This window comes from Macaca nemestrina, chromosome 1, assembly GCF_043159975.1.
Source record: "Macaca nemestrina isolate mMacNem1 chromosome 1, mMacNem.hap1, whole genome shotgun sequence".
In the NCBI taxonomy this organism is placed as follows: Eukaryota; Metazoa; Chordata; class Mammalia; order Primates; family Cercopithecidae; genus Macaca; species Macaca nemestrina.
Genome location: NC_092125.1, coordinates 58,806,345 through 58,822,702, shown reverse-complemented (window position 1 = coordinate 58,822,702; position 16,358 = coordinate 58,806,345). Strand labels below are relative to the sequence as shown.

The 16,358-nt window shown below is 42.1% G+C and overlaps 1 protein-coding gene across 4 annotated transcripts in view; it reads right to left on the bottom strand.

Moving 5' to 3' along the window:
• LOC105484698 (calmodulin regulated spectrin associated protein family member 2) overlaps positions 1–6,591 on the bottom strand; it is a 117,629-nt gene extending 111,038 nt beyond the window's left edge. For all 4 annotated transcript variants that reach the window (XM_011746542.2, XM_011746544.3, XM_011746543.3 and 1 more), the window contains exon 1: positions 5,519–6,591. In XM_011746542.2, coding sequence (XP_011744844.2) covers positions 5,519–5,657 — 139 coding nt within the window. In that variant the 5' untranslated portion in view covers positions 5,658–6,591. The remainder of the gene's footprint in view (positions 1–5,518) is intronic.
• Positions 6,592–16,358: the final 9,767 nt, after the last annotated feature.

Genomic DNA, 16,358 nt, shown 5'->3' with positions numbered 1-16,358 from the left:
CATAATAACTTCCCAACTGGTTTCCTCCTTCACAACTCTTGGCCCTCCTCCAATTCATTTTCTACTGTTTCCAAGACATCTTTTTAAAAATTGTGGTAAAATATACATTACATAAACTTCACTATTTTAACCATTTTTAAGTGTATTCCAAGAGATTTTCTAAAAACAAATCTGATGATGATTTCATCTTGCTTAAAACAAACTGACTGGCTCAGGGTCCAGGTGGGAAGAAGACTTCTCACAAGATCTACTCTTTTATACCTTTGAGTTTTGAATCTGTACCTGTATACCTACTTTAAAAAACTTTTTAACTGTTAATACATTTTTAAGAACCTATAACAAAGACCTCTAGCATCTATTTTTTTAAAGGGTAGGTAATAGAAAATATTTCTGCTGTTTCAAAATCTGTTGTGAGACAAAATTCTATAAAACATGTAAATTAGAAATAAGTTTACACGGTAAACAGTCTATTTTAATATCATCATCAACCAGGCACGAAGGCTCACGCCTGTAATCCCAGTACTTTGGGAGGCCGAGGCAGGCAGATCACTTGACCCCAAAGTTCGAGATCAGCCAGGCCAACATGGCAAAGCCCCGTCTCTACTAAAAATCCAGGAAGACTATAACTCAGAGGTTAAGATACAAATTTCAATATCACAAAGGCTTAGACTCTAATTTTGTTTCCACCTCTTACAAGTTGTATGATCAAGGGCAAGTTAGTTAACTCCTCTAAATCTGTCTCATTGTTTATTTTAAAAAGGGTGAACAATCATGTATTTCCTAAATTCTTATTTTCAAATTGAATATTTGTGAAATCAGTATGTCTTATAATTCATTTGTACTTCAATGTACAAAAAAACCCTTTTTAGATCACAATAGTTGTCTTATAATATTGATAGCAGTGATTCTCAACCTGGGCTCCTTTTGTTCCCCAGGAGACATCTGGAGATGTCTGGGGACATTCTGGGTTGTCACAGCTGGGGTAGAAGTAGGGGTGGAGATAGGGAACACTACTGGCATCAGGTGGATACAGGCCACAGATATTGCTAAAATCCTAGAATGCACAGGACAGCCCCCAACAACAAAGAATTATCTGGCCAATAGTTCTGTAGTTGAGAAATCCTGTTTTAGAGTCTTAGAAGAAATAAAATAATATCTACTTAATAGGTTCATTCTCCAAATTAAAATAAATGCATATAAAATGCTTAGAATAATAATTAGCACAAAGTACATGTTTAATACATGTAATAGTATTTTTTCTTTTTTTTTAATCTAATGTGCTTAGGATAATTTAACTACTAAATAAATACCAAATTCCTTCACCTCACCCTTCACATAATTCTGTCTGTCTGTCTTTCAAGCTGGCTGTCTCACTGCTTCATTACATAAACCTCATCCAATCAATCTGGTCTCTGTTGTTTCATTAGCACTACCTGAGTTTCACAACTCCATGCCAACATACAAACCATTTCCTCCATCTACCATGCCTACTTTCCATTCAGCCTATAGCTTAAATACCACCTCCACTAGAGAGGTCTTCCTTCACAGACCACTGATTGCTGGAAATGGCCTCTCCCCTGCCACCCCACTGCATCCTACCACCACCAGTCTCCCTCTGAATGTCATTTCCAATTGTACGGCTCTTACCTTACTTCTGAACTCTACTGTGGTTATACATTTATCATACCTCCCCTACTAAAGCATAAACTCTTAAAAGAAATGCATAGCTTAAACACATAGGATTTGACACTGTTGAATCAGACCATTCTCCTTGAAACTTTCTCCTTCCAGGGCTTCAGTGTTACTACACTTTTTCTCTGTCAATGGCATCACAGTTCAGCTTGTCAGTCAACAAATCTCAAAATCTCAGGTACCTCATCCTTCTTAAAACCTCAGGTGACCTCGTCCTCTTACACATTCCCTTTTCATTCAAACCATTTCCCATGTACCCGGTCACTTCGAAATACTAGAGATTAAATATCTGCAACGTTTTTTCTATCATTTGCCTCATTTCCATTTTTTGACTTCTACCCATAGAGAACAGTAGTTACAAGTACAGGCTCAAGTCAAATTCCCTGGGTTCAGACCCCAGCTCCATAAGTTGGGTAACTCTGGAAGAGTTCCTAAGCCCCTGGGCCTCACTTTCCTCATCAGTAAAACTGGAATAAGTAACTGTTCCACCTCAAAAGGCTGTCATAAGGATTTAAATGATACAGTATGTATAAAGTGCTTGACACACAGTGTAGGAGCTCAGTAAATATTAGCAGCTTTATTTATTTATTTATTTATTTTTTTGAGACAGAGTCTCACTCTGTTGCCCAGGCTGGAATACAATGGCACCATCTCGGCTCACTGCAACCTCCACTTCCCAGGTTCAAGTGACTATCCTGCCTCAGCCTCCCGAGTAGCTGGGATTACAAGCACTTGCCACCACGCCCAGCTGATTTTTGTATTTTTAGTAGAGATGGGGTTTCACCATGTTGGTCACGCTGGTCTCAAACTCCTGACCTCAGGTGATCCACCCGCCTTGGTCTCCCAAAGTGCTGGGATTACAGGCATGAGCCACCATGCCCAGCCTATATTAGCAGCTTCATTATCATACCCCCCCTTACTTCAAGACCTCATTAATTTTTTTTTTTTTTCTTATTAGTAAATTATTCTATTGACTACAAAATCAAAGAGAAAGGACCTCATCTTTTGCCCAGACTCCTGCAATAACGTCCCAAACTGGCCCCTCTGCTACGGGTCCTTCTTAACCACAATGTTGCCTACTGTTCTCAACAATCTTCATATATGCACAGGAGTCAGACCTTATATAGGACTTTGACAGCAAGATCTGTTAACATAGACAAAGAAATGTAACAAGGTATATTTATAACAGGAAATATTTTATATCACTAAACTAAATGGGATACAAAGGAAAATAATAGTCGAGAAGATTGAAGTGATAAACTGACACTAGGAAGTGGGCCTTGAATTCCAAATTCAAGAGTGTCACAAGAGGTTTTGGACCTACCATTTCCCCCAAAGGATTTAAGGGAACAGAACATTTAAAGAAAATTCTGTCAAATCTTTGCTTAAATGGGTTAAGCTCTTCAAATATAGAAAAGGCACAAATAGTTGAACTACTTCCTCCTTTGCAATTTGGATTATCTATTTACTGTTTCAAATTCATCTATAAAAACTTATTCTTCATTTAATCAAACCCGTACCTGCATTCTTCCACAAATTAAACTCTTAAAATTTGGACTATTTGTAATACTTTTGTAATACTACTGTAAAGAGAAGAAAATGATTCAAGGCTCCTAAGACTTCAAATTAAGTAAATATTCCATATCTGCTTTCTAGGTATTACAACATCAGTGTTTTGTGGGTTTTTTTTTTTTTTTTTAAGTTCAATTACTTCGTTCTATGCTCACAATTTATTTCTAGCTATGATTTTAAATGACTTTTACAACATATGGTTATAAACTTGACTAGTTTTTCAGTACATCAAAAGTTAGAAAGTTTCTAACAGAAAACACCAAATCAGTGCCTGAAGACCCTGTAAGTCATTGTTAAAGGAGTGATTTTAGTAAATCATACTTGAAAGCTGGGTTAATGTTTTGAATAGTGAACACACTACCTACATCAGAGAGCTGTTTTGAATCCCCAATGTACAACTTAATGCAAAGCATCCAGCGGCAGACATCAGATTCCACTGATACTAGATTTCCTTCATTTCCTTTCTTCTTCAGGTGTGTTCAGTGTGTTCAAGTGGTCTAGAATCCACCAACCTGGCTGACACATATGCAGAAAGTAGGCCATTTTCTAGTTGGAAGCTTTTGTGTATGCACGGCAAAATTTTGACATCTGTATCCTATAAGCATCCTCTCAATTCCAGATGGAAAGAAAATATTTCTCTTATTCCCTTTGCCTTCCACTTCATACATACTACCTTTCCACATAGGTGACTATGTAAATTTCCCTCTTTCCATGTTTTCTAAGCACTTAAATGGCCTTCATTTGCCATCCAAATAGATACTAGCTTCAGTGTGCTGCTTAAGTTAAAACCAACATACATCTATTATTCTCACTGCTTCTATCAGTGGTGCCAGAATGTTTTTATATAAAGGCAGTAACAGTTTGTGTTTCTTCCTATGAGTTACACTAGACATTTAATTTCAAAGAGATGTTTAAAATATAAATTAGTTGAAAAGGATGTATTATATTTATTCCTGATGCCAGTTTAATATCAAAGCATGAAAATTCAAGTAAAATTAAGGCTGCCATAAACATAAAATCACACCAATGGGAAGTTTCCCCAAAAACAAATTCAAATAATTTTCCAAACACTGAGATTAATCTGCTATTTAAGTAGGGTGTGTAAGTCCTGAAGATACTCAGTTGTGTGTAAGTTTAAGCAATAAAACTGAATTAAACCATTTACCAAAACATTACATAGTACTAAAATTGGAAATTAGTCACCACCCCCCTAAAAAACCCTATATTTAACATGTGGAAACTTGTGAGTACTACGGAACTTTTCAACAAATTATTTCATGTATCTAAAATTCACTAACTAGGGAATAGAAATCTTGTAAAATTACTCTTAAAAGTTACCAAATTACAGAAGCATCTTCCAATGAAAAGCAACTCTCTAATTTTTTAAGCATTTCACAACATGGGCTCCTAAAGCAACACTAAAGAATCACAACGGGAGGCCCTTTTCCTGTTATTTTGCAAAGACTGGGTTATGGAGGGAGTGTTTAACTGCTACTGTACTACACAATTTCTGTGTCAACAGCACTTGCCTTCAAAAAACTCCTCTATTAAAAAAATTCCCAAAGTAGGGAGTTTCTGTTTCTTTTAATTTATGAAGCCAAAATACATTTGGAAAAAAGAATATGCCTCACTGACAATAGGAAATGAAAACAGCACCCTACAGTCAGCAAACTGAACACTGGTTTTAAATAATTGATTTAGTAAGAACTTAACATGTGTGCAGAAGGCTGATACAGCCTTAAAGAATGACAACAAAAATTAATACTGCACTCGACACAGGCCACCTTACATCCGACGGAGCCTGAATAGCAGCCATCATTACAAATGTCAAAATCAATACAGTACTATGCACTATACACCCTCTCGCAATAATAAAGAAACCAAGTCAGATTTCTTGGTGGTGTAATCACAATTATGACTGAGACAGAAATGCATGCAGCACAATGAAGAAAATACCACAAATTAAAACCACTCTATGTAAAAGCATAAAATTGCTCACTGGGTGGTGGTGGTGAACATTTTGCCATCCAATAAAAGGAATCTGGCCAAATCCCACCTGACCATTCACGTGCCCTTCATTGAAGACCAAACCTGCTTTCCGTATTTCTCCTTTCTTTCTCTTTCTAGCCTCCCATCATCTCCCTGAACCTGTACGAGAAGACAGGCACGGAGAGGGATTCGAGAATCGGGAACAAAAACCGGGATGTGGACCACATCAGGAGGAAGAGTGGAGGGAAGGGGTGACACCACTAACCTGTCCCAAAGGCTTTGGCCACCAGCCAGGCCAGATTGCAGGCGATTTTGGCCCTGGAGAAATCATAGTGGTCAAAGGGCTTGATGGCTGGAACAATGAACGTCTTTCTCATCTCCCTGGGGTCTGCAGCATCCCCCATCTTTCACGGCGGCTCCTCGGGATGTCCCGGCCCTAACCTTCACATGGCGTGGCCTCGCCGCCACGGGGGTCGGGAGGGAGAAGCAGTTCAAACCATCGGGGCCCGGGCGACGTCCGCCCGGGCGCCGACGGCGGAGAAGCTCAGCTGTCCGCGCCGCGCGCCTGCCGCCTCCCGCGGGAGCCGCCGCCGCCGCCGCTCCCGGGCATAGGAATGTGGCGGCGCCGTCTCCGTCCGTCCGTCCGTCCGTCCGTCCGCGCGAGGTCCGCCCCGCGCCCGCGCCCCTCCGAGCCACCCGCCCCGCGAGCCCGCGTGTGAGCGAGGCCGCCTCCCCTTTGTCTCGGTTTAGTCACACGGGCTTGGGGGAGGGTGGAGGCTGGAAGGGCCCGGAATTTTAAGGGAGGGGGGGTGGGGGAAACCTTCAACAATCACGTTGTGGAAAATGTCCCCGCCATCGCGATGCCCGCACGCCCTCGCCTCCCTCTCCCCTTCCCTCGGAGCGGGGAGACCCCTCAGGCCCCGGGTGGCCGGAGGGACGAGCGGGACGAGGGGGAAGCACAGGGCGAGTTGGCCCACCCAGCGCAGCCCGGCTGCGGCCCGCGGGAGACGCAGCAGCGGAAAACGTCAAAATCACTGCGGCTCGCAGGCCGCCGCCGACCCGTCCCCTCCTCTGCGCTCCCTCCCGTCGCCGTCTCCTTCCCCTGCCGCCGTCGCCGCTGCCGTCTCCCGGGTCTTCCTCCCTTGCTGACGGCGAAGGTGGTGGCCTGGGAGAGGCCGCGAATCCCAAGCTCTCAGTTCCTGTCTTATCAGTTATGTCCTTGTAATTTTTTCCTGCCCCTCTTTCTGCAGCCCGCTGAGTCGTTCCCTCTCAGCCGCCGCCGCCGCCGCTGCGGTTTTCCGGCTGCGGCACTGGATGGAGGAACAGATGCGGGGACTGAGCATGCGCCCTCGCGCGGCTCCGACCCCCGCCCCCGCCCCCGCCCAGCTTCCCTCCAGTCGCCGGCCCACTGAGCATGCCCAGCCTAGCTCCCCGCCCGCGCCCGGGATTCGGGGCGGCTGCCTTTTAATCATCGCTCTGGAGTACTCGCTTGAGTGGACATCCTCCACGTCCCTGGCTTTTGGCTGCTGCTGCCTGCACTGCTGAGAGAGGAAAAGGAAGACAGGGAGGAGGGAGAGGCCTGGCAATAGCTTTCATATTCTACTTAGTGCTTCTTAGAAAAGAGTTGATATTTATTTAAAATGCGCATTATGTGACACACACTTTGCAGCGAACTTGACCTGCACTTTAGCCCTCGCGAGGTAGATGTCATTGCTGATTGTCCACGAAAGAGAGGTGGAGGTGATTAGGTCGTACATGGAACTTAACCACTGAGGATCTGTGGGGGCTCCAAACCTGTGTTAATTTCATGATATCCAAATATTTTCTTAACTCAGTGCTCTCCGCTTAAATTTTATCTCTGGGATGGGAACACATCCATCAATGCCTCCCCATTCGCTCAGAAAAGAGCATAAATTCTTTCACAAAGCAAGCTAATGCCCTTTGTGACCTGGCATCTGCAGGCCTTTATAGCTTCATTTTGTCAGAACTGCTATTTTCTTCAATGAGCATCCCTTCTCAGGTCTCTACCTCCTTGCTCAGGGTGGTTCCTCTGTCCACCCAGCTTACTCCTACTGCACCTTCAAACTCCACAGTAGTCACTTCCTCCATGAAGCCTTCCCTGATAGCTGCTGACAACTTTCCAGTCAGGGCTGTCACATAGGTGCCTCCCCCGTTGTTCCCAGAGCACCCTGTTCTTAATTCTGTCTTAGCATTTGTCACATTGTGTGGCAATCATCAGTTACTTGTCTGTTTTTCCCATTGATGACATGATGATGGTATATCTCCAGCACCTACACGGTACCCAGCCCCATAGTATAATTGCTCAATTAATGGACTACATGTGAATATTATCAAAGTTAACACACACTGAGCTTACTTAAATCACTAGCTCCTCACATCTCATTTTAATACATTATCTAATCTTATTTTAAAATTATTGTTATTATTATTATTGAGATGGAGTCTTGTTCAGTCACCCAGGCTGGAGAGTGATGACAAGATCTCAGCTCAGTGCAGTCCACCTCCAGGGCTCAAGCAATTCTCCTGCCTCAGCCTCCTGAGTAGCTGGGACTACAGGTGTGCCCCACCACACCTAGCTGATTTTTTGTATTTTTAGTAGAGATGGGGTTTCACCATGTTGGCCATGTTGGTCTCGAACTCCTGACCTCAGGTGATCCGCCAACCTCAGCCTCCCAAAGCCCTGGAATTACAGGTGTGAGCCACCGTGCCCAGCCTATTATTATTATTTTTTGAGACAGGGTCTTGCTTTGTTGCCCCTGCTGGAATGCAATGGGGAAATCACGGCTCACTGCAGTCTTAACCTCCTGGGCTCAAGTAATCCTCCCACCTCAGCTTCCCATATAGCTGGGACTACAGGCACACATCACCACACCCAGCTAATTTTGTTTATTTTTTGTAGAGATGAGGTCTCCCTATGTTGCCCAGGCTGGGCTCAAACTCCTGGACTCAAGGGATCCTCCCACCTCAGCCTCCCAAAGTGCTAGCATTATTTAATTTTAATATTTATAAAATCCTGTATTATCTTCATTATACAGATGAGAAAACTAAGGCTCAGAAAAAAATTTAATTACTCTTATTTTGCACAACTAGTAAAGGCAGAGGGCAGCTCCGTCAAAAAGCAGGTCCCTTTGTTTCTGTTTAATCCCTGCAAACACTCCTCCTTAAACCTAGTAGGGTACAACAGATAAGGCTTGTTAACAATGTGGGATATGAAAAGAATGTGAGACGAATAATATGCCACAGGGTGGTTGATGTAATTTTTCCAATAATTTAATTAATATTAATAGAGTTTTTCTCATGGGCAAGGAAGACCCTTTGCTGTATCACATGGAGGATAATAAAAGTAACATATAGATAACAGCTCACACAGCATGTTCATATGATAACTAATTTCCATATCTATTTTATGAAGTAGGAATTATCATTGTCTTCCAATTCTAGATGCAGGACTGAGAATTGCAAAGATTAAGTGGCATTGCCGAGATTTCATGGTTGATTCATATCTGAATCCGGCTTCAAATTCAAGCACAGGTCTTCTGGCTCCACTCCTCTGGCACTTTTCCCTGTGCCTGCTCTCTTTCTGCATTATGGAGGCTAACATGTACATAAATAAATTTATAATACAATGCAAAAGTGGTAAGTGCTGTAAGAGATATAAAGTGCAGTCAGGGGCCAAGCACAGTGGCTCATGCCTGTATCCCAGCATTTTGGGAGGCTGAGGCAGGTGGATCACTTGCGGTAGGGAGTTCAAGACCAGCCTGGGCAACATAGCAAAAACCTGTCTCTACTAAAAATACAAAAATTAGCCAGGCCTGGTGGCACACACCTGTAATCCCAGCTACTCAGGGGGCCGAGGCACGAGAATTGCTTGAGCCTAGGAGACAGAGATTGCAGTGAGCCAAGATCGCACCACTGCACTCCAGCCTGAGCAAACATAGCAAGATTCTGTCTCAAAAAAATAAAATAAAATAAAATATCCGGTGCGGTGGCTCACACCTGTAATCCCCACATTTTGGGAGGCTGAGGCAGGTGGATCACGAGGTCAGGAATTCAAGACCATCCTGACCAAGATGGTGAAACCCCATCTCTACTAAAAATGCAAAAATTAGCTGGGCGTGGTGGTGCACGCCTGTAGTCCCAGCTGCTCGGTAGGCTGAGACAGGAGAATCGCTTAAACCTGAGAGGCGGAGGTTGCACTGAGCTAAGATCACTGCCACTGTCACAGAGCAAGACTCCACCTCAAAAACAAAAACAAAAAGCAAACCAAAAAAACTTGCAGGCAGACCAAATATAGGTGGAGGGATTGGGAAGGTTTCTTGGAGACATCTGTTGAATCTAATGTTCTCAAATGCAACTTTGACTGAATTCTAGAGCACATAAATCATGTTAGGAAAAACCTATAGCCCAGAAAGGTTGAAGAGAGATACTGAAACATTTTACCAGTCATTATAATAATCTGCAAGCCAATACAAGATTCTCAGGGCCAGAAATCATGCCTAATCACCTTGATGTTACATGTGACCTTGCACAGTAGTTTGCTCTCATTGGGTGCTGGGTAAATACTTGTTGGATTTCATTGAAAACTATTTCAACCTAAATGAAGAAGAGAAGGAAACAAAGTAAGTTGCTCCAACTTGTCCCTTGATTCAATGGTGATGCATTTAGTAGAGATGGAACCCCAATTGGGAAGGAGTGTGTTTAGGAATGGGAGAAAACAAAATACCTAAACAATGAGCAGCTTTTACTTTCAGGGAGGCTATGAGACAACTTGGGGTCATAGTAGGAGGCTATTATTAAAAGGAAAACACCCTGAGTACAAAGAAGAAGGATTCATTTTCAGAGAGACAGACACTCTAATAGGGTGTTCTTTGTGTCACCTTCAGAATGATCCTTTTAAAAACTGGAAATCTCTGCAGAATATCACTGTCGAAAAGAAATGCTCTCCACTTCCCCTTAAGATATCTGACTTTGTTCAAAACAAAACCCAATAGTTCTCTGGACCTGCTTGTCCAACTGCACAGCTATCCCTCTACTTTTTATCTCTAGGCCTAGGGGCTCAGTTCATTGAGCAACGTTACCCTTATTCCCACACAGACAGCCCTCCTTCTGTCTGTTTTAAACGTGTTTCTCTCTTCTCTCCTGGAGAATTCAAAATGCCAGCCAGACTTTCTTCCATCTGGCGATCCTCTATTTCTCTGTCTGATAGATTCATAAGTTCATTCATTCATTCATCAGCCAGTACTGATAGAGCCCCTGGGTGCTGAGGATGTGACGTTAAACAGACAGCTGAAGAAGCAAAGTTTTAGTAAGAAAACTTGGAAACCTTATGGCCTGAGCAGCCCAACTCTCCTTCATTGTCATGTCCTTATCTCCATAAGTTAGAAGCCTTGTGACTTCACCTATAGGTGTCTTCAGTGTGTCCCCTCAGAAGCAAAGAAGTACTAAACCAGCAACCACTACAAGTAAGACTTCACATTTTCTTAAATAGAAGGCATATATACATGTACTATCATTCACTTTCAATTAGTTATACTAATAGCAGGTAACAGTTATTGGCACTCTCTATGTAGCAGTCCCTATCCTATAGTAACTTATTTAATCCCCACCACAGCCCCTATTATCATCCTCATTTGGTGGCTGGAGAAACTAAGGGGCAGAGGACTTGATTGTAAGTGGTGAAGACCTTATGTTCCTTTGAAACTCAAGGGACTAGAATAAGTAAACTTCAAATCAATCAGATTAAGAATGGCCAAGGGTGGGGGTGAAGAGGGGAGAAAGAATGCTAAGCAAATTGATGACAATAAGAGGTTCACTTGGTTGAAGTATAGCCGCCTCTAATAAACTGACATGAGATACAAGAGTCTGTGCTGTATATCTGACAGTCTATCATTTCTGGACACACTCATGACTTTCATTGGAATAGCCAGCAAAGTTTTATAAGGATTACCTCATCAACCTTCACAACAGTTCTAGCAAGGCCTATGTAGTATGATGCCGAGTGTGTGGCTGGAATGACTGACACACCGGGAGGCCGCGTAACTTTGCAGAGTCACAATGTGAGTCAGTGTCTGAACCAAATAGAGAAACCGGGCTCTCAGGTGTCCAAGTATAGCACCATATTTTCCCGGACCCCTAAAACATTTTTCCTTGATTAATCCCCTACTCAAACCAAGACCCTTAGCCCCAATAATGGGCAACGCTTCTATTATTTTTAACATCATTGAAGGCAGGTCAGAGTGTTGGGAGGTAACAGAAAAAGCACTAGGCTAGGAGCCTGGACTTTGGGTTCCAGTGCTGCTCTTTATATCTGCCGTGTGATTTGAGGAAACACGTGCCACCTCCCTCCTCTCAGGTTTCCCCTGCAATAAAACAACAGGGTAGAACCAGGCACCTTCTAAAGTACCCTCATTGCCAATAGTCTACGATAGGAGAATGACATCCACATACTTTATTAGATTATAACTGAAAGTTACATCAGTCAGCTGCCTAGTATTCAGGATTTAAATCTTTAGAGCAGTAGTTACTTTTTTATTTCCAGAAAGTTTTAAGATGCGATTGTATAAAAAGGCAAGGGGAGGTAACAGCAGAAAATGGGATCCTCCAGTAAAGGTAGAGACCAAATAAAAAACAGAAGGACTCTAGAGAGAAGGAGATGGATGCAGCTGTTTGTTGGTAAATACAGTAGTCCTACCATATAAGCCAACAAGGTCTAACATTCCAGAGTGCCACCTAGTTAACCAGGAAGATGTTGCCTTTTTTTTATCAGCTTCTTAACGGAAACAACCCAAACGTCTATCAGTAGAGAAGATTTGATCAAATCAGTCATGCTATACACAGGGATCCATTGCATCATATGGAAAGATCTCCAAGACATCAAATGGTCAAGTAAAAAGAGAAAAATGCACAATAATATGTTTTAGTATGGTGGTTAAAAATTGCCAGGCATGGTGGCTCACGCCTGTAATTCTAACAGTTTGGGAGGCTGAGGCAGGAAGATCACTTGAGCTCAGGAGGCCAAGACCAGCCTGGCCAATGTAGTAAGACCCTGTCTCTATTAAAATAAAATTTTTAGGCCGGGCGTGGTGGCTCACGCCTGTAATCCCAGCACTTTGGGAGGTCAAGGTGGGCGGATCATGAGGTCAGGAGATCGAGACCATCCTGGCTAACATGGTGAAACCCCGTCTCTACTAAAAATACAAAAAAATTAGCCAGGCATGGTGGTGGGTGCCTGTAGTCCCAGCTACTCAGGAGGCTGAGGCAGGAGAATGGCATGAACCCGGGAGGCGGAGCTTGCAGTGAGCCAAGATCTGCCACTGCACTCCAGCCTGGGCGACAGAGCGAGACTCTGTCTCAAAAAAAAAAAAGAAATTTTAAAAAGAAAAATATATATGTTTATATATTTATAATATATAAATATCTGAATATCTCAGAAAGATACACAAGAAACTAGAGTAGGTGAAAGACTCAGTTTTTTCTTTATATACTTTGATAGCTTTTGATTCATTTTGATTTACATGCATGTATGCATGTTTACTTTTATTTTTTCTTTTTTGAGTCAGGGTCTCACACTGTCACCCTGGCTGCAGTGCAGCAATCTGATCATAGTTCACTGCAGCCTGCAACTCCTGGGCTCAAGCAATCCTCCCTCCTCAGCCTCCCAAAGTGCTGGGATTACAGTCTTGAGTCACCACACCCCTTCTCATTTTTACTTACTTAAAATATAAATTACTAATATTTCTGAAACTAACCTTTTCAGTCTTTCCTGGCAATGTGGCTTTTGCTGCCATCATACTACTGAGACTGTTCTCACAAAAGTTATTACAACAACTCCTTGTCGTGACTTTTGTACTCCTGCTCCTTTTTTGGCCTCCATAGCTTGTAGTTCTTATGAGTGTCCTTTTGTTCTTTTTTTTTTTTTTTTTTTTTGAGATGGAGTCTCTCTATCGCCCAGGCTGGAGTGCAGTGACACCATCTGGGCTCACTGCAAACTCTGCCTCCCGGGTTCAAGTGATTTTCTCCTGCCTCAGTCTCCCGAGTAGCTGAGATTACAGGCGCCTGCCACCACGCCTAGCTAATTTTTGTATTTTTAGTAGAGATGGATTTTTACCATGTTGTCCAGGCTGGAGTTCTTAAAACTATCTTCTCTCTCTGGTTCCAGGGCCTTCCCTTAGGCACCTGGTTTTCTGTCACTTTTCAAATCCCTTTTCGGCTGCCCTTTTCACCTCCTTTGTTTGTTTGCCTTCCCAGCAGGGCAGCTACTCAACTCTCTCCATCCTTATTTCCCTCTGTCCTTTACTGTCCCCAACTTGGCTCTCAATGATCTCTTTCCGGCTACAACTCTCATTTCTATGCAGGTGGTTCCCTAATCTGAATCTCAGCTCCTGATCCCTTTCCTGAGTAGCTTCCTAAAGCTTGTTGAGCATTTTAACCCAGATATAGTCCAGGATTTCAAATTCAACATATCAAAAACAAACTCATGAGATTTCCCTCTTATTTGGCTTCTAGTCCCAGTCTCCCAAATTCTACTAATGACACCCTTCGCTGCTTAAAATGTGTCATCCCTGAGCTCCCCCTTTCTCTCATCTCACCCCATGCAAGCAATCCAAATATCTCTCACTTCCATGTACTCTTTTCCATTCCCACAAATGTCTTATTTCCTCTCATATACTCCCACTGCTTCCCTCTTTTGAACTTACACCTTAACATATTAATCTTCCTAAACCAAACTTTGAGGATTCAACAAATACTCAGTCAGCAAACTTTTGTGATTTCAGACCATGTGTCTGAGATTGTGCTAGGCCTTTCACATACTGAATCTTATTTAATTTAATCATAAAATAGCATGTAACGTAGTGTTAAATTTGGCCGAAGGCTGCCTCCATACACAGCAAACTGCAACCTAATTTAGTACATAAACAAACTGCAATCTAATGTGAGAGTATATTCTTGTAACAAGTAACTGAATCTCAGCCAATCATAGCCACCAAGCTCTCAGCCAATCACAAGCTGCAGTAGGCTCAGACATGTCCAAATAAGGCAAACTACAAGCTGCAACCAATCAGGTTATTTCTGTATGTCACTTTTTTTTTTCTGTCTATAAACATTGCCTGCCCACATTGCTGAGTGGAACTCTGTGGACCTTTAAGGGTTTAGGGTGCTGATCTGATTCATGAATCATTTGTTGGTTCAAATAAACTCTGCTAAATTTAATTTGTCTAAACGTTTTTTAAAACAATAGAGATTAGCCTCATTTTATACATGAAAAATGGAGGCTCAGAAAGACTGAGGAAATTCCTTAAGATTTTATGATAAGAGCAGAATTGATGCTCAAACTCATGGTTCCTGAATTCAAGTTCAGGAATCTTTCCTGCACTTGAACTCAACTGCTCACTCAACAGCTTAGTGGCTATGCATTGCTTACCAGATATAAACATTTGCCTTGACTTTGAAGATCCTCTACAACATATCCTATCTTTACATTCATATTTCCCTAGTGTCCTCCTATATGTATCAAGCCAAACGACTCTAAGGACTTTCAACATATTTAAGCCTTTCTAAGGCTTATTGGTTTGGCCTTTGTTAACCTTTCTCTATAATGCCATTCATGAGCCCAACATGAGCTATGGCAAACTTCTCATCTTTAAATAATGATTTTAATGCCCCCTCTTCCATAAAGCTTTCCCTGCCCCACTCTTGGCTCCCTGATATATCTGTGCTGTCTTGTGGTATGTTTTGTCTTGAATTGTAATTCTTTTTGTGCTTCATAAAGGAAAAGACAATCTTATTCTGCTTCACTAGCAGTGCTTTATACATAATAGACCACAGCAAGTATTTCTTGAATAGATGAAAGAATCAGTGAATTAACATGTAACAAAAAAATACATACTGACAACACATTCTAGGGCCATGAAATAGATCAATATAACTTGACTAGCTTATATGGGAATTAAAAATGGAAAGTTGATCTCCTTAATGCTATACTGAGTGGTTCCCAGTGGTTCCTAAACACAGAGCTATTATGTTTTATTAAAATTTATTCTGAGGATATGTAGTGATTTTTAATACACCTGATATTTTTTCCTCTGAAGGACTATTTTTTATTATGAGATAATTTTCTTTCTGCTCTTTTGCTATTAAAATGCTTTCTCTTATGAAATGATAGTCGTTGTAGATACTAATTGAGCTTCTGTGTAGTCTTCTTTAGTAAAATGAAATATAATACCCTTATATTCACTTCTCTCCAATTGATTCATTCATTTAAGAAACTTGGTTGCGGCCGGGCGCGGTGGCTCAAGCCTGTAATCCCAGCACTTTGGGAGGCTGAGACGGGCGGATCACGAGGTCAGGAGATCGAGACCATCCCAACATGGGCTAACATGGTGAAACCCCGTCTCCACTAAAAAATACAAAAAACTAGCCGGGCGAGGTGGCGGGCGCCTGTAGTCCCAGCTACTCGGGAGGCTGAGGCAGGAGAATGGCGTGAACCCGGGAGGCGGAGCTTGCAGTGAGCTGAGATCCGGCCACTGCACTCCTGCCTGGGCGACAGAACGAGACTCCGTCTCAAAAAAAAAAAAAAAGAAAGAAACTTGGTTGCACTGGGAAATCCCAGAGTGTGGAGGTCATTGCTCTAATTAACTGAACTAAGTGACTTAGTCCTGATTGCTTCTTTAACAAAACTGACTCCTAATATCATTCAGAAAAACAAAGCAAAAATCTATTATCTTTGTGTATCATATTTGCTATGGAAACAGTCATTGTCGTTTCAAACACGTTGGTATTTGAACTAATTGTGGCATATGGGCTGAATTTTCTTTCTTTTTAAATCTCTAAAAATATAAATCAAATCTTCCTTTGAAACATTAGTTAGGAGCTATGCTTTAACTTTCATGAACCTCTTTTTAAATAGATTTTGAACCATCAGTGCATCAGAGGCAACAGTCATTTTGTTCCTTTCATTATGACCTATGGAAGGCTGGAAAAATATATTACACTTTTTTTTGATACTTTATCTTTTTAGTTAGGATACCAGGAGGATTTTGAATGTATGATTTGATTAACAGAAACAAAACATGGTGGCGTCCTTC